The following is a 23,054-nucleotide window of genomic DNA, read 5'->3' as shown; positions in this document are numbered from 1 at the left end:
TTTCCACACTGAAAGGCCTACCAAGTGCCCAGGCACAGTGGACAAGAAGAGACCCACAGTAAAGCACATCTTTGTGAAGTCTCAGAACACCAGGGAGAAAGGAAAGACCCTTCAGGCTTCCAAAGAGAAGAAGAGTAGGTTATTTGCAAAGAAACAGAAGTAAGGAAGACTGAATTCTTCAGCAGCAATATTGGAAAGTAGAAGTCAGCGGAGCATTGCCTTCCGAATTTTAAAGGAAAATGGTTTCAACCTAGAACCCTCTCGCCACCCAACTGTCAACCAGATGTGAAGTAGACCAAACGTATCCTCAGACACACGTGGCATCAAGAAAGAAGACTGCATGGAGTTCAGGAAGCTCGGAGCTCCAGCACAGAGAGGCCAGAGGGAAGCCTCAGAGGGCGAAACAGAAGAGACTTCCTGAATGAGAGCTGGGTGCACGGCGCGGGGGCGGCCGGGGCAGCTCCTTCCTCCCAGGATGCACCTGGGGACTCCAGATGTGCTGAGTGTCCCGATCAGAGTTTTAAAGACATTGGAGGAAGAGTTTGGGGTTGAATGAGTGATAGATGCCAAGAGAAGTAAGCAAGCAGAATAGACAGCTGTTAAGTTAAAGGAAAACAAAAACAGAAATTGTACAGGAAAAGAAATCAGAGTAGAAAAGACATGACTTACCTGGGAATAGCATTTGCTGAGCCATAGCAATCTAAACCCTAAACATGGATCTAACCAGAGCAACGCTGTAAACTGGGGGTCTGAGGCAGGGTAGAAGGTGTGAGCGCAGCAGGATGGTGAGGAACGTTCTCGCTGTGGCAGTGTCAGCAGTTAATGCCTGTAACTTTATAGTCAACAAGTAGCAAGAAAAGGGTGTTTCTCACGGGGGTGGAGGTAAGTACCAAATGACCAAATCAATTTTAAAAATCAAACACAGTTGCTTGGGGGAGAAAGGTGAGAGACTACTTTTTTCATAACAAACCTTGTCAAGCTGTTTGACTTTAAATCAACTGTGTGTATGTATAAAAATAAAAACAAGCATGCCAATAAACACAAGGCAGTGTAGACTGTGGAATCAGAAAGGAACAAGTGAAGTTTTAGGTGGATCCCAAGGAAGGCAAAATTATGCTGCTATTATTACCGTTCACATTCACGAAACGTGTATGTTCAAAAAATTTCTTCAGTCACTATTTCAAGCTGTTCTTTTCAGCTTCCAGTTTTAGCTTACTGGTCCTTTCTTCTTGACGTCATTACTAGGGAGAGTTTCTAATTCTGCCTTCAGTAATTTTAATATTTGTACTTTTGTTTCCCAAGTTTTGATTTTCCTCTACTTAGGATCAAAATGGGTAAAAATCTGTAATTAAAAAACAGTGAAGATTTGAATATCTGTATGAGATGATGGACACCAGACTGAAAATTGAAGATTCAGTGAAGTCAGTTATCCACGTGTTTCAAATATCTGGATACTGGCATGATGCATTAAACATCTGGATGTTTGATTAACATAACGCTTTGTCTAGATGCCTGCTGTCAAGTAGATACAGGTTGAGATTTTGTAGTTCTAACAAACACAAAAATGGAGAAAGTCAGCGAGATCTTATGATAATTTTTCTTGCTGCTGAATTCAAAAGAGCGTACTGCCCATCTGTTCATAAATGTTTTCCCTAGCCAGGAATAGTCTTCTTAGGTCAGTGAGTTGCATTTAATGTTAGAGCATCCTTCCCCTCTCTCTTCGGGCAGAAACAGTGGCTCTCAAGCCATTATCTATGCAAATATTGAGAAGTGGTGCTCGGCACTCCCAGGCGCAGAAGGCTTTTTGAGCTATTATGGGGATAATGTACATGTGTGATTCAAGTTGATGCTCAGCTGTATCGCCGCAACCTGCAAAATGGTTTGTGTACCAGGGTGTGTTTTTACTTAGGCTTTCTACTTTCTCTTTCCTCTAGAAAGTTACAGAAAGAACTGTTTCTTTATGGTCGCTGATAAACAGTAATAAAGACAAATTCAAGAATCCCTTCTACACTAAAGAAATCAATCGAGTTTTATATCCAGTTGCCAGTATGCGTCACTTGGAACTTTGGGTGAATTACTACATTAGATGGAACCCCAGAATCAAGCAACAAGTAAGTGAAGTAGCATTGTGAAATACAGTGATGTCGACTGAGTACTACTTCTGGACTTAAATAATGTTATGTAGTACGTTTTTTTTTTTAATTTTTATTTTATTTTAAATTTTTATTGGGGTACAGTTGATCTACAATGTAGTGTTAGTTTCAGGTGTACAGCAAAGTGAATCTGTTATACATATACCTATAGCCACTCTTTTTAGATTCTTTTCCCACATAGGCCATCACAGAGTACTGAGCAGAGCTCCCTGTGCTATACAGTAGGTCTTTATTAGTTATCTACTTTATATATAGTAGTGTGTCTGTGTCACTCCCAGTCTCCCAGTTTATCCCTCCCCCGACCTTTCCCCTTTGGTAACCATAAATTTATTTTCTGCGTCTGTGACTCCACTTCTGTTTTGTAACTAAGTTCGTTTATACCCTTCTTTAAGATTCCACTTACAAGCTATATCATATGATATTTGTCTTTCTGTGTCTTATTTCACTCAGTATGGACCATCTCTGGGTCCATCCATGTTGCTGCAAATGGCATTATTTTGTTCTTTTTTATGGCTTTTCAAAAATATTACGAAAGGAAAAATAGCAGACTAAAAGAATGACACTTGCTTTTATTTTTTTATTTTTTATTTTTTGAGTCCACTTGGCTCAGCTATTTTACTGACTAAGCATCTGTTTCTAATGGGTTTTTTACATCTTTATTGGAGTCTAATTGCTTTACAATGGTGTGTTACTGTCTGCTGTATAACAAAGTGAATCAGCTATACATATACATATATCCCCCTATCTCCTCCCTCTTGCGTCTCCCTCCCACCCTCCCTACCCCACCCCTCTAGGTGGTCACAAAGCACCGAGCTGGTCTCCCTGTGCTATGCGGCTGCTTCCCACTAGCTATCTATTTTACGTTTGGTAGTGTATATATGTCCATGCCACTCTCTCGCTTCGTCCCAGCTTCCCCTTCCCCTTCCCCGTGTCCTCAAGTCCATTCTCTAGTAGATCTGCGCCTTTATTCCCATCCTGCCCCTAGGTTCTTCATAACCATTTTTTTTTTAGATTGCATATATATGTGTTAGCATACGATATTTGTTTTTCTCTTTCTGACTTACTTCACTCTGTATGACAGACTCTAGGTCCATCCACCTCACTACAAATAACTCAATTTCGTTTCTTTTTATGGCTGAGTAATATTCCATTGTATATATGTGCCACATCTTCTTTATCCATTCATCTGTGACACTTGCTTTTAAACACAACTTTAGTTAAAAATTGTTAATTACTAAACCATTTATTTTTTAAATTAATTTAATTTATTTATTATTTTTGGCTGCGTTGGGTCTTCGTTGCTGCACGCGGGCTTTCTCTACTTGCAGCGAGTGGGGGCTACTCTTTTGTTGCGGTGCGCAGGCTTCTCATTGCAGTGGTTTCTCTTGTTGTGGAGCATGGGCTCTAGGAGCGTGGGCTTCAGTAGTTGTGGCTCACGGGCTCTAGAGCGTAGGCTCAGTAGTTGTGGCACACGGGCATAGTTACTCCGCGGCATGGGGGATCTTCCCAGACCAGGGCTCGAACCCATGTCCCCTGCATCGGCAGGCAGATTCTTAACCACTGTGCCACCAGGGAAGACCCACTAAACCATTTATTTTGATTGGTGTTAAACTTACATTTTTCCTGACAACATGAATAATACATTTTTTTTTTTACTAAGATGTAAACTAATTTAAAGCTCTGGAAAATTTCTGAGTTTTGATTGTCAAGGATTTTCTTTAATCATTGTAAGTTGTTAGACATCATAAGAAGTTTCTTTCCAGCGACTGGACTGAGATGGTCCTTTAAGGAAAAGGAACATTTTCTACTCTCTGTTCAGGTGTATGTACTTGTCAGCTAATATGAGAGTGCTCTTTACTTCTAAAGCAAAGATAATTGATCTGTCAAAGGATAGTACAGTCATTTGGCCATTTCTCGGTCCAACATGGCAATGGTGATTTTTGAAGCGAAAGACTGCACATTTTAATTAAAGGCACAGTCAGGCTTTCCCTTCTCCCAGCCTCACTGCATCCAAGATCAGAAGGAAAGTCCAGCCTGTTTGTGAGGGCTCGGAAGTATGTCCACTGAGCCATTTGTTCTAAGTGCTCTAAACAGTCAATATTTGCGGTTGCTCTCTGTAAAGGTTTGCACGTTTTCCTGCAGTCCCAGGCCAGTCTTGCGTAAGCAGCAGCTTTAATCCCACTACAAATAGTCGGGCAACAGCAGGGCCCGGTGCTCAGTCTGGCCCTCGGTTTGTTTATTCCACTCTGGCAGCTGGCCACACGCCAGTGTGTGTGTGCTCTCTCTTCCCACTGGGGAAATGCACGTTTAAGCTGGCCCTCTTGTTTCAAGGTCTCTGCTTGCTTGCATGAAAGCCTTTTGCAATTTCGTAATGGTTGAAATGTGTAGTCTTTTGGAAAGTGACAGATTCCAGGGCTTGAGAACATACACTTGTTTAGTTTGGGATTTGAGAAGCACACAGAGGGAATGCCTTTAGCGTAGCTCCAGCATTTGGAATATCAAGTAAAGAGGAAATGGGAATTTTTACAGGGTTCTAAGCAGTGATACATGGGGTGTGTTCCTTTTCTGATTAAAAAATATAGACGAGCACCGTTTGTCCTATAAATTTCACCTTTTCTGCATTTATCATGGCTTTTTAAAAAACCATTGTTTTTTAGAAAATGTTGACAGTTTCTGTACAGATTCTATAATCTCCTGTCACCCATTTGTACTTGGAGAAATTCTTGAAATTGCAGGCATTTAGAGCAATTCATTTATGATATACAAAGGTCATGACAATTGTGTGACAAGTCAAGTTTGCAGGGACATCACTGGCAGAACTTACTGTGATGTGTTTCTCCCCCTTATTCTCCCAGAGCTTAGCAAAATGGAACTGGGCCGGGTAGGAATGCATATTTGTTTGACTGAGGTTTTTATTTTGAGACACTGATTGGTGTGTTTTAGGATCTGTGACATTTACCCGAAGAAAATAGCTTACCCTTTCTATATAGATTTTCTGAACGTCAAGGGTCCTACACGCGTCTTTGTTGTCGCTCGGCATCTTGTGTTTTCATCTACCGAATACTGAGCGTTCCCATGCGTCAGGCACTGGGGGGACCCAGAAATTAAGAAGAGGTGGTCTCTGCCCACAAGGAGCTCCCAGACTGGCAGGGGCACCCAGGAACGTAAGCCGACGATGATAAACAGTCGAGGAGAAATGTGGAGACGGACGTGTGAATGAAGTGCATCAGGTTTCCCGAAAGATCTTATGCAGGACATTATTTCATACAGAAATAGATTACAATCCAATCACATAGGACTTTGCAAATTATATAATGTAGACCTAAAAGAATATCCTTAACCACTGAAGCCATTACTCAGTTGTGTGGCCCAGTTGGTATACAGGCAGTGGCTGTGGTAAACTATGAGATGCTTACATTTGACAAGCTATGAATAAGCAAGCTTGGTACTTTCACGTCATATGAGGAAGTTGCTCATGCTGAAAGCCTAAGGATAATTTAGTCACGGAAACCTGCGTGGGACCTTCGGCTGCTGGTGAGTCGCGTACTGTCCTTTGGGGACCTCTGCACTCCACGTGGCTGTGAACCAGAGTTGCCCCGGGCAGTTCCCATTTTGCTTAGGATCACAACGAGGACAGACACCCACAGGCTTACGTGGGTGGGGTTTAAGTCATTTCTGATAGAAAAGTTAGAACTTCATGCTTCATTCCCCAAGGGAGACGTCGAGGTATGGGATTTATAGTCACTTGACTACGGATTTCATTTCTCACCATTGTGTCCTTTGATACACTGTCACAAATGCACTCTTTCCTTCTATTATATCCTCTAAATTGGTTTTGTTTGTTTATAGACTAATGACTTCTACATATTTTGTACGCATTACTAGATAGAATTGTCTTCTTATTTCTAATAGTTTTCTAACTCTGTAGCCTCGTCATCGGCAAAAATGACTGTTTTACCTCTCATTTATTTGTCTTGTCTTAATTGTACTTGCTGGTACAATAACAAACAGATTCTGACAGTCATATGGGAAAGAGAGGTTTTCAAAATAGCCAAGGCCAGAAACAGGGCATGGAGGTTCGGAGACTGGGGAGGGTGAGAAGGTGGCGGAGGGGAAAGGATGGACTGTTGATGGTAAATGTTTACTGGTAAGTGGTCCTGACACAGCAGATGTCACACGTCCACACAGACCTCCCGTTCCCCGAACGTGCTCCTCCCTCGGGTTTCCTCATCGCAGCGCTCGGCAGCTCCATCCTACACGCGCTGCCCAGAAACCTTACACTCATCCTCCCTCCTGCCCACTTTAAAACAACAGCTTCATTGAGGTATAATTGACATGTAGTAATCTGTACACGTTCCAAGTGTGCAGTGCGGTGGGTTTTCACACGTGTCTATACCTGTGACACTATGAGCACAGTCGAGGTTGTGAACATACCATCCCCAGCAAACGCTCGTGTCACCACAGGTGAGCTTCCGTTTTCCAGTCATCCTCGTCTCCCTGCTCTCTCATCCCAGGCTGTCAGGAGAGCCTGCTGGGCTCGGCCTTCAGAAACCCGTCCAGCCTCCGAGCCTGGGGCCGTGCGTTGCTGCAGAGCCTTCCAGCTGGACTCTCAGATTCTCAGCTTGCTTCCTTCTAGTGTGTTCTCAACACGGCAGCCAAAGTGCTCCTTGTGAAATATACCCCCCAGATGCCAGCACTCCTCTCCTCGGCACTGTCCAGGCAGCCGCTCGCCTCCCCCGGGGTCAAAGCCTAAGGCCCAAAGCCTCAGACCTCTGAGGCCTTGTGTGGCCCCCACGCCATGCCTGACCCCTCTGACCTCCCGGCCTCCCCACCGAAGACTCGTGCTCACACACCCTGATTTGGCCACACTGGGCTCCCTGCTCAGCCTCAAGACACTCAGGCATCTGCTTGGCCGCCTCCCCGTTGAGAGTGTAACCAGCGTGTCCCCGTCCCTCTCACCCTGCTCTCCTTTTCCGTAGGCCTCATCACCTTCCACGTCCTATGTACCTCACAGGGTTGTCTTCGTTGTTTGTCTCCCCCTGCTGGAAGAGAAGCACCATAAAAGTGGGCATTTGGGCCTCCTTTGTTCACTGATGTACCCTGAGCACCTAGAGCAGTGTCCGGCCCTCGGTGGAGCACATTCAGAGAAAAATGGGCAAAGGATATTAACGGGCAGTGCGCAGCACTTACTGGGTGTCAGGTGCTCTACCAAGCATTCCTGTTCTAATGCCAATACGCATTTTGGAAAAAACCTTACATTCTGCAAAGTCATGCAGTAAAAAGAACAGGGACTTAACAGGAGGGATGGGGCTAGGAGGTAGGAGGAGACCCTTCCAAACCCGTGCACCTCTGTAACCAGAGCGCTGATGAAAGCAGCAATCAGGCCTTGGCAGCCCGTAGTGGCTTGAATGGTGGCCTCCAAACGACACATCCACTTGGAACCTGTCAATGTGACCTTATTTGGAAAAAGGGTCTTTAAGGATATAATTAAGTTCAGGATCTCAAAATGAGATCCTCCTGGATTTAGTCAGGCCCTAAATCCAATGATACGTGTCCTCGTAAGAGAAGAGGGGAAGATTTGAGAGACAGACAGGATGAGGCCATGTAAAAACAGAATGATTGGAGTGATGTGGCCACAAGCCAAGGAAACCTAGAGCTGCCAGAAGCTAGAAGAGGCAAGGAAGGCTCCTCCCCTAGAGCCTGTAAAGGGAGTGTGGCCCTGCTGACAGCCTGATTTGGGGCTTTCTGCCCTGCAGAACTGTGAGAAAATAAATTTCTGTTGTTTTAAACCATCAAGTTGATGTTCATTTGTTATGGCAGCCACAGGAAGCTCATACACAGTCTTAAACTCCAGGGCTCCTGCCCCCTTCTCTGAGATGCAGGTCCTGGAGAGCATCTGCCTCTGATACAGACCATTCTGACCAGCACAACTCAGCTCCAGGGTATAGCCTTCTTCATCAGCGTAGCATCTTCTCAACTTCCTTGTTGGTACTCGCAGCTTCAGCAGATAGCTTAATGCAGTGGAAAGCAGGACAGTTCTAGAAGCCACTGGCCATAAAGGAAGGCACTTCTGTAGACTTTCAGCTTTTTTCTTAATGTCCTCATATATTGCTCAAGCTTTCTAGAAGCTTGCCCTTGATCACTTCAGAACCTTAACATGTTGGCAAGGGAGTCTAGGGTCTGTTCTGTTGTATATTTTGGCCTGGGTGGTGATTACATTAGTGTATATGTATGCAAAGATTCATTGAGCCGAACATTTTTTAAAGATTTGTTTGCATTACTGTATGTAATTTCTGTCTCAATACAAAAGTTTAGACAATTAACATCCCAGGGATATTAAATAAAAGTACCAAGTATTAAATTGGTACTTAAATTGGTACCAGGGAGAATCTCATTGTGTTTTGGTGCAGCTTCTACCTTTGTACTGCCATCAGTCCCCTATTTATCAATCAAAGACATCGGTGTTGTACCAGAACAGACTGTATTGACGAACTTCAGTCTCACGACAACCCTGTGGTCTGGGCTGGTTTTATTCCCATTTGACAGATAGGGAAATGGAGGCGCCCAGAGAGTTGTTACACAGCTGTTAAGAGGCAGACTGGAGATTCACCCGAGGCTGCCCATCAGAGCCACTGCTTTCAGCCATGCATGTGAAAAGATGTGCTAAGGCAGAGTGATGCAAACTAAAGCTACCATGAGATACCATGTTATACTCATCAAATTGGCAAAAACTCTTTCTCTTACGTTGCTAAGTTCTAATGAGGATGTAGAGCTACAGGAATCACCAGATGCCACTAGTGGGAGCATAAGGTCATCTCCCCACCTCAGAGAACAATTGGGCAGCATCTAGTAAAGTTGAAGAGACCATACTGTCCTCTCCGGCAGTTCCTTCCTCACCCACCAGGAAAACTCCTTCGAGAAACATTCACATACAAGTCTGAGGAGATGTGTCCAAAGATGGCCCGGCGTCGCTTATGATAGTGGGGAATATCCCACTATCGGGAATGGATAGATCAGCTGCGGTTTATTCATTCAACGAATTCAACTGGGATCTGCTTGAGAAAAATAGTCGGGTCACAATGTTGGCCGATAAGTACAGAATACCACCATTGATGTAAATTTTCACCAAATAGAGAAGAATGGTGTACTTTGTTTCTGGATATTCATTGAGAAGAAAAATGTCACAAGTCTGCTCGGGAAGGAAGGCTGCATGCCAACGTGAGAAGAGTTGTTGCCCCTGGGAGTGAAAGCGGGCAGCAGGGACAGGTGACACAGGAGCTCGGAGCTGTGCCCGGGTTGATGCATTTTAAAAAGATGCTGACGCACGTGTGTGGATATGTGTACGTGAGTTGTTTCTTGGTGGCAAATAGCTGGGTGTTTTTCTGATTAATCTTTGTGCTTTTCTGTATTTGTAAATTACGCAGTATTGAAGGAAGTGATGTGTGTCAACCCACAACGAGCGAGTTTGTTCAGAAAGAGGCAGCCGCAGCAGATGTGGGGCACAGGCGTGTCATGGTGGCGGAAAGTGGGAACTCACATCTGTGCTTCTTTCCAGCAGCCAAATCCGGTGGAGCAGCGCTACATGGAGCTCTTGGCCTTGCGCGACGAGTACATAAAGCGACTTGAGGAGCTGCAGCTCGCCAACTCTCCCAAGCTTTCCGATCCCTCGACCTCACCTTCTAGTCCTTCGCAAATGATGCCCCACGTGCAGACTCACTTCTAATAAAGGAGATAGCTGACTTTCATTCGGGGCCTCTGTACAGAGTAGGTTAAAATATTTGCCTCCATGTAGAACTTGAACTAACATAATCTTAAACTCTTGAACATGTGCCTTCTAGAATACATATTGCAAGAAAACTACAGTGTCTACACGGCAATCGGAAGAAAGGAGCCCAGATGGGGTTTTGGAAAATCCTGATACCTTCCAGAAGCAGTTTTTGAAAGATAATATTTAAATTATATTTACCTCTTCAGAAATACTATGTGTACAATATGTATCTTGTGGGCCTCATTGGAACAACATTTTTAACTAAAGGGGAAAGAATATATGTTTGTGAAATGGATTTACCTCGAACTGCTTATAGTAGTTGCTTAGGGTGATCTAAAAGGAACCCAAATGTGAAAGATGTGTGTTCCTGCCAAAACCAAATTGAGCTCAGCTTCCAAGGCATAATCCACAAGCAAGGTGTTTAAATAATTGCCAAATTTCATACCATCGTAAGTGTGATGACTTAAGGACAAATAGCTGTGTAGATGAGCTTTCCATTATTTTGAAATTTTGGAATATGAAGTATTTTCCCCGAGAAGCATATTTTTATATTTACAAAAAACTGATAACGCCCAGTTAAATATGATTTGATTGTTTTTAACATTGCCAGTTCTGTTTCCTAAGTTCTTTCATGAGCTTGCCTAGGATTCTGACCTATTTTCAGGTGGTAGAAACCCCTTCTATAGCACTGTTTGAAGATGTCGGATGCATTATGCTGCTTATGTGAATGTTTTCGCAAACGTTGCTCTAGTCAAACTAGCTGATCTGCCAAAGTGTCGGGTTGGCCATCTTGGATGTGTGAGCTGTCGCTAGAGCAGCATCCTTTGAAATAAAAGCCGCAGATGTACATTTGTTGAGCGCAGTCTTGAAAGTATGGCGTTTATGCATTTCAATTTCAGTGGTGTCCGACACCCCTCCCCACCCAGGCGCGCATAAAAACTGGTTCTACACATTTTTACTTGAAGTACCCAGCGGTTTGCTTTTTCAGGTTTTTTTTTTTTTTGTAGTATTAAATGCAATTTCAAATGCAGTTCTATTTGATATCTGAACTAATTCATTTAGTCAGTATATTTGTAAAAGTTAAGGCTACAGTTAAAAAACAATTAATGTGTTCTACAGTGATTTGTAAAGGACTATTTATAGCTAATATGGTTTTGTTTTCAGTGAGTTCAGAGAGATTAAATATATCTTTGTAAATTATTTTATGTCATAGCTTAATGGTCTACCAAATAAGACATCTCAAATGCAGTAGTATAAATGTATAAATTTTGTATGTATAAGAAATTTTTTAGACAGTCTCTTGCTTTTTGTAAACGCTGTAAATATTTCATAAATTAACAAAGTGTCACTCCATGAAAAGAAAAAAAGCTAATACTAATAGCTGAAAGGATTTTGTGAAATTTCATGACAAATGTTTCATGGCAATAATGACTAAAGACCTGCTGTAATAAATATATTAACGAAACATTGCACTCTATTCCCAGGGCTGTAACTGTGTATGTGTCTTAAATGTGCATGTTGCCCATCTTACTTGCCTTTCCTGGATCTACTTCACATGCCCTTTATCTTACTAGCAACCTTGTATAGGGCTCTCCCCAAGTCCCAACAATATTGGAAATTTAAGTACATTAACAATGCAGATTTTAAGCCACAGCTACCTTCGTTTTTTTAAATGTATTTTATTGAAGTATAGTTGATTTACAATGTTGTGTTAATTTCTGCTGTACAGCAAAGTGATTCAGTTATAAATATATATATATATATTCTTTTTCATATTTTCCATTATGGTTTATCATAGGATATTGAATATAGTTCCCTGTGCTATACAGTAGGACCTTGTTGTTTATCTATTCTATATGTAATACTTCTTTGAATCTGCTAATCCCAAACTCCCAATCCATCCCTCCCCCATCCCCTCTCCCCCTTGGGCAACCACAAGCCTGTTCCCTATGTCAGGCCACAGCTGTCTTTATTAAAGTAGGGATAGCTTTCACAGAAGTGCTGGGCTGCAGAGACGCAAGACTTTCAGACTCCGGATGGAGAGCACAGCAGTTGACATTAAGGGAGATTAAGAGACTGGTTGAAACAAGTCATACTCGATGTCTCTTTAGGTAAGAATTATTAAAATTCTTCAAATGCGGCCAACTGGAAATTCATCTACGCGTGTCCTAAGAACGCTAAATAGTTATACTAGTAGACTTACCACTTTTAAAAAATCCCAATAGGACTCTTAAAAGAGTAAGTATCTCTTTTAAAACTCTGAGTATTTGAAATGCTCTCCAAGGTTCTTCTTCAGACACGGCTGTGTTTCACCCTCACTGCGCCCTCGTGGCCACGTGGTGTTCCATTATCCCTGTTTTTCAACCGTGGAGAGCATTGTTGCTGCAGGGGTTCATTGACTTGCCCAAAGTCCCAGAGCACTGAAACAAACGTATGCAGGCATCGAACTGAATTCTGCCTCTCTTGCGTTCCCACTGAATAGCCTTAGCTTTGCCTTCTGCAATGAAATAGAATAATCTCTTCCTGGGACAGCGCTTCAAGTAAGTTGGAATCATATCTATTTCTGATAGTATAACAGGTTTTTCCTAACTATAGTCGTAGTACTTTCTGATCTATTTTTGATAATGCAGCAAAGCTCCTCCTTACAGTTTTGGGGAAGGGATAATACTCAAAAGTTTGAAAATCTGTTGACCGGTATCTCGTCACTTGCAGCCCTCTACAGAATGCAGCTGTCAGTCATGTGGACAGCTCATGTGGCATTTGGGAGCATTAGGCAAAGGCAGGACTATATAAAGGGAATGCTCTTAAAATACAGGAATTGATTACAGAGTATATACACCTCTGACTGGAGGACATAGCCATTGGTGGCCATTAAAGTAAAATCTGGGGACACCCAAAGGAAATAAATGTATGCAGCATGCAGCACAAACAAGAACGAGGATTAGCACATCTGCAGGAAAACCTAATGGTTGAAATAGATTGCAGTCGAATTCTTCTAGGTTCACAGAATCACTAAAGCATGCTGCCGGAATACCAATTTTTGAAATGAGTCTAATACTCTGGCATCAACTGGTAGATTTATAACTTAGTTAAGGAATTATTAGTAAAGTCTTTTGTATTAAACATATCTGGAAGATGAAAGATCAGCAAAACAAAGTATTCTCATTTCCTTATGAGGCTCAGATTCAGATATGGTTTATTCCTTATTTGCAATAATTCGTCATTTAAAAGCAAAGGCGATAACGTATTTAAACCATGCAGGGTAGCTAAATGCTTAGTATTTAAACCATGTAAGGTAGCTAAAATGTTTAGACATGACCATTAAGATTTAGTTTGTTTTCCTAGTAGTTACGGAGAACACGGCTTATTCATTTATAGTGGTTAATACGTATGTGCTTCTGAAATGGACTGTTCCACAGTGCAGTCCACATAAATTACAAAAGAAAGTTGTTCTTCTCATTTCGGGAGCTTTATGTCACAAACCTGTATTAGAAAGAACCCTGGTCAGGACGTGTGGGGACCTGGGTTCCCGTCTGGGCTCTGGACCTGCTTCTTGGCTGGAAGATGTGAGGCCCTCCCAGCACCCCCTCGAGAGGCCCGGGAGGAGGCTTTAGTGTCCACCTGCTCAGTGAGGGTATGGACTGCACGTTCTCGAAGATCCTTACAAGTCAAACAGCCCTTGTCAGAAACACATTTTCATCACTTATGCGCATACAATATTTACGGTAGAAGATGGCATTGGCCCTGTGTATTAGTTTCCTGTTTCTGCTGTGAGAAATCACCACAAACTTAGTGGTGATTTATTATCTTCCCCACACATTTATTCTCTTACAGTTCTGGAGGTCCGAAGTCTGAAATTAGCCTCCCTGGCCTAAAGTCAAGGTGTCAGCAGGGCTGCGTTCCTTCTGGCAGCTCTAGAGGCGAATCCTTTCCTTGCCTTCTCCAGCCTCTGGTGGCCGCCTGCTTTCCCGGAGTCGTGGCCGCTTCCTCTGTGTCTAAAGCCAGCAGCACAGCACCTTCAAATCTCTCAACTCTGACTCTTCCGCCTCCCTTGTTGACATTTAAAGGACCCTAGCGGACTCCCCTGGCGGTTCCGGTGGTTATGACTCCGCGCTTCCACTGCAGGGGGCACAGGTTTGATCCCTGGTCGGGGAACTAAGATTCCCCGCGTGGCCAACAAAAGAAAAAGGAAAAAAGGACCTTGGTGATTATATTGGGCCCCTCTGGATAACCTAGGCTGCTCTCCCCACCTCGGAGTCAGAGAATCAGCAACCTTAATGCCCCCTTGCTGTGTCAGGTAACACAACAGGTTCCAAGGCATTAGGATGTGGACATCTGGGGAGGCTATGATGCTGCTACCACACCTCAGTCCGTGTTGGCAGATAATGGTGGGCCTGCAAGCTGAGAGGTCAGACGCACTCTCCTGTTACCAGCTATACAGTGACTCACAATTAGGGAAGCAACTAGCTCAATTCGTTTTGTTACATCTCAGGCGATATTTAGACTTAAGAGTTGCCTCTGACTTTATTCCCTATTTCTATCCTCGCATCTATCTAAAGCCAGACCATGTACTTTCAACCCCCTTGGTCGCTGAATGGAAGAAAGGGAGATATTTATTGGGGGCATATGTGCCAAACTCTGTACTATTTAGCCTCCCCACAACCTTATCAAATTTTTTAGGGGTTTTTTGTTTGTTTTGGGTTTTTTTTGGGGGGGTCGTTTTATAGATGAGACTGAGAACCACAAGTGGGTTGTTTTTTAGACAATATTTTCGATAGTATTTTTTTAGACAGTATTTATCAACAAATACTGTCTACTATGACCCAGACCCGTGTCAGCTGATCTTTGTTGGGAAACAAAACAGAGTAAAACAGTGGCCTCCCTTGAAGTGTCTGACCTAGTAGGAAGATAGCTCAGTTAACTGGTAATTCCCATGCAGGGCGCACCCTGCTCTAATAGAGGCAGATTGGGGGGCTTTGGGGCCAAGATAGGGGGTCAAGGAGGAACTTCTTGGGAATGCAGTCAGAACTGAGTCTTCTTAGTTAAATAGGAGTTCGGTGATATCAGGGGAATGTACATTCGAACCACAGTGGGATACCACCCCACACCCACATATTGGCAAACCTTTTAAAAGTCTGGCAGGGCTTCCCTGGTGGTGCAGTGGTTAAGAATCCACCTGCCAATGCAGGGGGCACGGGTTCGAGCCCTGGTCCAGGAAGATCCCACCTGCCGCAGAGCAACTAAGCCCGTGCGCCACAACTACTGCAACTGCGCGCCTAGAGCCCTATGCTCCGCAACAAGAGAAGCCACCGCAATGAAGAGTAGACCTGGCTCACGGCAACTAGAGAAAGCCCACGCGCAGTAACGAAGACCCAATGCAGACAAAAAACAAAAAAGGCACTAATCCCATCATTTCAGGGCCCTAGCCTTATGATCTTATGACCTAATCACCTCCCAAAGGCCTCATCTCCAAATACCTCAATACCAATTTGAGAGTTAGGGCTTCAATATAAATGGTGGAGGTGGCGGGAGAGACACAAACATTCAGTCTATAATAGTGGGTTAAGCATTTGATTTAGTAATTTTGGAAAACCAGAAGCCTGCAAGAGGTGGGTCTCCAGTGTATTTGGAGATCTTCCCTTCCTTCCTCCCAGCTCTCCTCACCCTGTCACCCTTTCACCCCAGGCTCATCCCCTCGTGGGTGTTAGGATGGCTGCTGGGGTTTCAGGCATCACATGCTCACAGTTCAGTTGGAAGTTATTAAGCTGGGAGGGCAGGATGGGTTTGGGATGGGAACTAGTTACTCCTTGTCTACAGGTCTGCCTTTTATCAGGATGGAAGTATTCCCTTTATATTTCACTGGCCAGACTTGGGTCATAGGTCATACTCAGGGCAATCACAGGCAAAGGGGCTTAGCCATGATTCCCAGCCCCGTCCCCAACTAAATCAGGGGTGGGTTGAGAGGGGATGAGCCCGTTGGATATGCAAACCCTAACACAATGAGCAGGGAAATAAATATTGAACAGGAATCAAATGTCCTAAATGCCTTTATCATCAGCTACTGCCCTGATTTTCACAAGCCGTGATTTAGCTGACAGAAGTTAAATGTTACTGTTAATATAAAGCAAGGGCGGAAGTTCCGAGGGCGGTATCAGAACACTTGGTTGCCCTACAGACGGCTGGGTGAGAACGGAGTGAGGAGGGGTTGCTAAAATGTGTGGGATTGCTCGGGGTTGGACATGTCAAGACCAGGGAGGTCCAGGGGGCCTGGGCTTCTCCCACCGCCAAACTTTTCTGGGAAGGAAAACTGAGGGAAAACAAATCACGCTGAGTAGTTGAATCTCCCTGGACTTTTTTTTTTTTTTTAACCCTGCATCTCTAATGTCAGTATGATAGTTTCCTGAGCAGAGCACGTTCTTTCTGCATAATCCATTGGTGGATTTCGACCCCAAGTGGCCGAGGACGTGTCCGGTCGCCCGGGCCCTACCTCGCCGGCTCGCGGGCCGGGTGCCCAGGTGGGGTTCGGGCGGGGTGGGCGGACCCGGCTCCCGGCCGCGCGCCGCCCTCCCCGCCCCCACCCCACGCGCGAGGCCTTGTGGGTAACGCGGGGCGCCAGGTGACAGCTAATGGCGGCGGCCGCCTGAGTCGGGCGGGCGGCAGATTGGGGCCGCCAGAGGCGCGCGGCTGGACTTTCCGGGGCGCCGCTCCCCTCCCGACGGCGGCTTCCCCGCGGCGGAGGGTTCGGCGCGCCATGGACAGGCCGGCGGCGGCGGCGGCGGCGGCGGCGGCGGGGGGCGGCGAGGGCGGCGGGGGCCTGGGCCCGGGGCCGGCGGGCGGCAGGAGGCCCCCTCGGGTCGTGGGGGCCCCCGCCGCCGGCTCCCGGCAGCCCAGCGTGGAGACCCTGGACAGGTAAGCGGGGCCCGGCCGCCGCGGCCTCCCGGTCCCCGATTCCCGAAGGCCCCGCGCGAGGCCCGGCTGCCCCTTCCCCGCGCGCCGGGCCGAGGCCAAGCTGGGGCGTCCCCCTCCCGCGTCCCCTCCGGAGCCCCGGGAACCCCTGCCTGGTCCCCGGGGCCCGCACCTGGCTCACTTCCGCCTCGCGCCGAAGCTCCCCGCACCCCGAGGGGCTTCACAGCTGTCAAAACGTGTCCCAGGCCGCCTCCTACTGCACCTTGGAGCCACCTCGGCAGCCCTTGCCCCGGCCACGAATCGTTTGGGAGGAAATTTCACCCCGGCGCCCCTTTTTAGCGTGACCTTGCCTCGTGTGGTCTGAAGACCCAAATCCCGCCGCCGCTGCTTGGGGTCTTTGATGCTGGGGTTGGTAGGGGCAGTTGGGGGGCGGCACCCCGTGGGTGTCGGGCTGGCGCACATAGAGGCAAAGATACCCTCATTTGAAAAGCTGGGATGGAAAACTTCCAAACTGCTTCCGATTCGAGAACACATCATCGTTTACTTTCAGTTCTTCACACTTTGAAGGAACCGGTTCATTGTTTTCACAAACACGTAAGGCTACTGCTTCTTTGGCAGTCCGAGAACTAAGATGAATCAGTTAGAAGCACAAACCGACCAGATCCAACCGGGAGGGCCACCCTGACACTCGGGACAAGGGGTGGGTGATCCCATAGCCTGGAATATGCAGCTTTTCCACATCTTGGCCATTTCGCTGACGCTAAAGTGCAATTAGGCGAGACATACTGTTGTAACGCCACTGGGTCAGTTTCAGATGCTGGTTCCTGCCTCTTAGTCACACCCCTGAGCTGAACTTTTGGGAGTTTCCAAAGGCAGAGGAACAACAAGAAACATTCCCTTTGTTTCTACCTCAGTGTAATTACAATGTATTTTAATGAAATAGTTACCCAAGTCGTCAGCTTCACTGAAAACTAATCACAGCCAAGACAGTACGTGGAATGGACAGGGTTTCACTCATCTGCAGACACTCTGCAGTGTATGAGGGCTTGGAGAGTCAGAGAATAATGCCCGACGGCTTTTGCTCTCTGGCTTACCATCTAGTGGAGGATACAAACAAACCAGCCATTGAAATCAAGTGTGATAAGTGCCAGGGTGGAGGTACGCTTGGAAGTGCTCTGGATGTGGTGTGCGTGGGAATCACCTGAGAAGCTTTTTAGGAACTCCAGGTGGCCAGACCCCAGTCCTGAGGCTTCTGATTTAGGAGGTTTGGGTGAGGCCCAGGAGTTAGAATTTTTCAAAAAGACTCCGCAGCCTCAGTTGTGATCCACTGCACTGCGGTACACGGAGGTGGGATATTCGCTTCAGTTTTTAGTGGCGGGACGGGGGCAGGGGACGCTTTTTGGCCACAGGAGTGGAACGTGCAGCCATGTGGGCTGGATGCTGGATGTGGGGAACTGATAATAGAGAAGACTTGCGGGAAGGCAGGAGTTAGATCCTGAAGGGGCCTGTGTTCCTTCCAAGGAATTGTGCCCTTGTCTTCTGGGCCGATGCTTCTCTGCTCAGTTCTGTATAACCTGAGTCAGGATCACCTCCAGTGCTTGATTGAAATGCAGACTCTTGGATCCCACCCTAAATCTAATCCACCATCTCCTGGGTAGAGCCTGAAATTCTGCATTTTTAATAACCACCTTAGCTATAAGTAGGGTGGGCTTTGTGGTCTCTTTGGCACCAGATGGTACAGGGTACTGGTCGAGCCAGTGTAATTATCAGTAGCACCCTTCTGCAACTCACAGTAGTGTCTTGGTTTGGATGAGAAATTATATGGTCACCCTAGTTATGGGGGGCACGAAAGGATTTCCATCAGGGAAGCTACAGGATGGGGTGGGCCTTTGAGAACAATTGCTGTGCAGTAGTGTGAATGGACTGCAGGTGGGCCGTCTCACTGAGTTGGGTTAAGTTGGTTCTGGAAATGCTAATCTCTCAGTCATTTATTCTGCAGATATGAGTGCCTGCTCTGTGTCCCGCACTGTGTTAGGCCTGAGGATACGGTAGGGAACACACACACACAAATCCCCGCCCTCGTGGAGCATGTTTTTAGTGCGAGAGAGAGACGAAAGAACATGTCAAATGTGTTCTGTGTTAGGTGCTGGGGGAGAAAAGTCAGCTGGGAGCGGGTAGGAAGTGGTGGGGCTGTGCACTCTGGGGAGTGGTTGGAATTTTGTGCCGGGTGGTCAGGGAGAGCCTAGTTGAGAAAGGTGGCCTTTGAGTCACACCCCAGAAGAGGTGAGGGGCCTACTCATGCACATATCCAGGTGGCAGCGCAGGCCTGCGCTCCCTGAGGCGGGAGGGGGAGCCAAGGGTTCAAGGGTCAGCCAGGAGACCAGTGTCACCAGCAGGGAGGGAGCTAGGGAGACAGCAGTAGAGGACAAGCTCAGAGAGGTCACAGGGGCAGATGGTGTGGATTTCAGGATGCTCTCCATGGCTGCTGTGTGGACAGCGCACCGGAAGGGGAAGGAGTAGAATCAGAGTTTAGCAGGTGGGAGGCTGTCGCAGTTATCAAGGCAAGAGGGGATGGTGGCTGCGACCGGAGCCGTGGGCTGGAGGAAGGGAGAAGTGATCCGATTCAAGCTACCATTTGAAGAAAATCTGCAGGGTAGAGCCAGTAGGGTTTGTGAAGATTGGTTGTCAGGTAGGAGAGAAGAAGAATCAAGGACAATCCCAATGTCTTCGGCTTGCGGAAAACGATGTTGCTGAGATGGAGAAGCCCCTATGTGGAGCGGGGTTAGGAAGTTAGCAGGCTCTCAGCCCTGGTTATAACAGTAATGAGATGTCAGTTGGATTTCCCAGAGCAGATGTCAAAGAGGCAGTTGGTTTATTTAAGCCTGGAGTTCAGGGGTGGTGTCTGGGCTGGAGTCACCAGCATAGAGGTGGGGCTTAAATTCATAAGGTGGGAGAACACCGACAGATGATGGGCGTGTGGAAAAGGTAATTGGAATAGGGATGGGCAAGGTGCTTTCTTACGATATTTAGCAGATAAGAGTGATGAGACTCGGTGAGCATTCAGATGTGAGAGCAAAGTGGGGAGTGGGCTCCAAGGTAAACCGCAGCTTTGGGGCCCGGGGCCCCTGGATGAGGCTGTGCCTTTCCCTGACTTAGGAGACGTGAGGGCTGGGCGGCTGATGCTGGTCTAGACCCGTGGAGCCGGCAGGGTCTCTGGGACCGACTAGTGGAGCTGTCTCATGGGATCCTCGGCGTCCAGATCGGGGCAGTCTGGGCTGGAGAAACAAAGCTGGGAGCTCCCAGACTGCAAGTGATTGTTGCCACCAGGAGTGTGGAGGGAGACTGCACTGACTAAAGAGCAGAGAGGGGAGAGGAGACGTGGCCTTCCTCCTCAGTCCCGTCGTTGTGACCGGCTCTGGTTCACGTTCTTCTTTTAAGAGACCTCCAGAGTAGACCCTGGCTCTGCAGCTGTGGCTCAGCCGTGGACCGTGGGCCCTCCCCTCTCTTCTGAATATCGTACTTCTCTTAATGCTGATGGAGCTGTGGGCCTGCGAGAGGATGTGCCTCGCTCAAGGTCACGGAGCTAGCTGGTGACAGAAACAGGACCCGGAGCCAGGCCTCCTGTCTACCAGCCCACCGTGCCACACTGTTTATAACTCTGTTGACCAGGATGCTTCTGGTTGCAGGTACCAGAAACACAAATCATTCTAGCTCCAGCCAAAAAGGAAGTGTGTTGGCTCCCATCACTGCTGCAGCCAGGGTGAAAGATGGCCGCAGGCACATTCAGAGCCAGAGTTGCAAACAGTGTGGATGAGGCTTCCCATCTCTGTTTTCTTCATGTCTTACTCTCTATCTCTGTGGGTTCCCCGAGGTGGTGGATGTGGAGAGTGGCCTCCGCCAGTGCTGGGGGCGGGTCTACACAGCTCCGGGTCCAAGAGGAAAGCTTGGGGTCACTCCCCTCCAAGTGGAGCAGAATCCTATGAAATGCGGAGGGGCAGCTCCCTACCGTGGAGAGAAGGGTCCTCATTAGAAGGAAGGGGAACAGAAGCTAGAGGATAACAGCAGCCCCCTCCAACCCACCCCCGTCCGCGGTGGGTGAACAGGTGGGTTCCTGCTGTTAGATTTGTGCTCAGGCCCAGGAGCTGGCAGAGGAAAAGGCAGCTTGGCAAGAAAAGTATGGGAGAACCGGACAATAAAGGTGCCTTAGGCTTTAAGAGGAAACTAATATCCCTCCCTTTCCCCTCCTTCTTCCTCTTAGTTATTAATTGTGGTAAATAGAGTCTTGGTGTATGACAGGAATGTCTGCCCATTCAGCGAATGTTTGGACTTACATTTTCGGCCCCACAGATAACTACTATAGGCTGTCCTGGTCAGAGAATGCAATTTAGGTCGCTCGTAGAGCACATCAGATGTCTTTATTTCACTAGTTACGTTATTTCACACACTGCCTAGGGATTCCAGGTTTTTTTTATCCTTCCAGTACACGAGTGTGGATTTAATTAGTGATGAGATTTTCGAAGGTCTGGAACACTGTTTACAGTGCTTTAAAGCCACCTGCAAGGTAAACTTTCAAAAGTATCTTTTGCCCTTTTACTTGATTTCTTCAGTGCTTTCATGAGTTGAGAGAGGAGCCTGGCCTCTGGAGGCAATTTTTAATTCCCTCAGTGCTTACTTTGCTTACGTGGTCCTTTAAGTCAGATGAGCACAGCCCGACCACTTACCAGCTGTGTGACCTTAGTCAAACGCTAGAGCCTTAGTTTTCTCCTCTGTAAGGTGGGTCACTGTGAGGCTCGGGTGAGGCTGTGTGCAGAAATGTGTTGAACATTTGAGAGCAGCACACAAGCGCGAGATGCCGTTTTCTCTGCGTCCTTGTGTTCTCGTATAAGGCAGTGGCTAGCATCTGTAGCGCTGGCCTCTGTTTTGCCCTGTGGTTCGGTGAGTTGGTCACCGTTGGTGGTACCATATCCTGGAAGGACAGCCCCACCACTTTCTGATGGGCCATGTCGCCACTGCACCTCAATTTTCTCATCCCAGAAACCTGTTGGCTCGTCCCCGTTCTGCCTTCTTATCACATGTGGTTGTCAGGCTCTGATATCATAATGGACTGGAAAAGCCTTTTGTAAGTTGTCAGAGCACTTACAGAAATGTAAGGCGGCATTACTACTACACACAGGACTTTTCTAGTCTGCTCTTTTTAAAATCATACAGTCAGCTTTGCTCCATTAAGAGTCACTTTGATTCACTTGAAATTACATCGTTTTCTAGATTTAAAACCACCAGCATGAAAGTGATAGCATTTTTGAAAAGCATATGCTGTAAGATAAATATTTCACTTTAGAATTAATTTTCTACTTACATTAAGAATATTCACTCTATATAATTGTAATTGAGTGATATTTTATTAAATGCTAGAAAATAACATATTTAACTGTCTGAGGCCTAGAATCTTAACCTTAAAATAAATTGGTTGATTCATTTCAAATCAACCTGGAACCTAATCTTACTTCCTAGTGGTCAGTCGATATTTCAGTTCTTACATTAAATGTAAAGGTAACCAAATAGTCTAATTAAAGTTCATTCTTTAAAAAAAGAAATGTACATATATCCCTAGTCAGTGCTCAGTTTTCTCACTCAGAGGCTATGTCTTAAAATATTTTAATTGCACTATTTCTTTTAGTCCTACAGGATCACATGTTGAATGGTGTAAACAGCTTATAGCTGCTACAATTTCTAGTCAGATTTCAGGTTCAGTGACATCAGAAAATGTATCCAGAGATTACAAGGTAAGCGGAATTGAGTCCTTAATTCATTTTCAATATGCTAAGCAGCCAAGAAGCATTGCAGTTTTAATTCGAGTGAGACTTTGGCCCCTTGAATGCTCACCGGCCATTTGCTTGGGAACAAGGGTGAAATGTTCTCTGTTGTTAGAGATCTGAACTTTAGAAGAGACATTTTTACCAGGATCTAGTATATGTGATCATAGTTTTATAACTGAGAGGAAAAGCTGACTTTCGATTATGATCATTCTTTTAAAAATCCAGATCCATTTTATTATATATTATATTTTCAGATTTGATCATAATAAATGCCCATATTTTCTTTATTAGTATTCTGAATTTCAGAAAATATCTGATAGATAGTATTTCCCTAACTTCACAATTTGTTTCTGTATTTATGTACTACCTATGGGTTTTCAGCATTAATATGTGATACTAGAATGCAAAAAA

The 23,054-nt window shown here is 46.0% G+C and overlaps 2 protein-coding genes across 8 annotated transcripts in view; both read left to right on the top strand.

The window, feature by feature from the left end:
* Window positions 1-11,393, top strand: part of MTM1 (myotubularin 1) — a 98,327-nt gene extending 86,934 nt beyond the window's left edge. The window contains exons 14-15 of one of the 2 annotated variants that reach the window (XM_022561097.2): window positions 1,935-2,111; window positions 9,712-11,393. In XM_022561097.2, coding sequence (XP_022416805.1) covers window positions 1,935-2,111; window positions 9,712-9,876 — 342 coding nt within the window. In that variant the 3' untranslated portion in view covers window positions 9,877-11,393. Of the gene's footprint in view, window positions 1-1,934; window positions 2,112-9,708 lie in introns of both variants that reach the window. The other variant, XM_022561095.2, reaches the window with a different exon arrangement.
* A 5,158-nt stretch (window positions 11,394-16,551) lies between these two features.
* MTMR1 (myotubularin related protein 1) overlaps window positions 16,552-23,054 on the top strand; it is a 70,285-nt gene continuing 63,782 nt past the window's right edge. The window contains exons 1-2 of one of the 6 annotated variants that reach the window (XM_089904027.1): window positions 16,552-16,830; window positions 22,505-22,610. In XM_089904027.1, the coding sequence (XP_089760153.1) occupies window positions 16,673-16,830; window positions 22,505-22,610 (264 nt within the window). In that variant the 5' untranslated portion in view covers window positions 16,552-16,672. Of the gene's footprint in view, window positions 16,831-22,504; window positions 22,611-23,054 lie in introns of those variants that run through there. The other 5 variants (XM_089904028.1, XM_022561132.3, XM_022561133.2 and 2 more) reach the window with 5 other exon arrangements.

The sequence above is a fragment of the Delphinapterus leucas genome, chromosome X (genome assembly GCF_059928025.1).
Source record: "Delphinapterus leucas isolate spDelLeu-1000000601 "Yukka" chromosome X, BTC_Dleu_Yukka2, whole genome shotgun sequence".
Taxonomy (NCBI): Eukaryota; Metazoa; Chordata; class Mammalia; order Artiodactyla; family Monodontidae; genus Delphinapterus; species Delphinapterus leucas.
The sequence above is the reverse complement of the archived record's forward strand: the minus strand, read 5'-3'. Positions and strand labels throughout refer to the sequence as shown.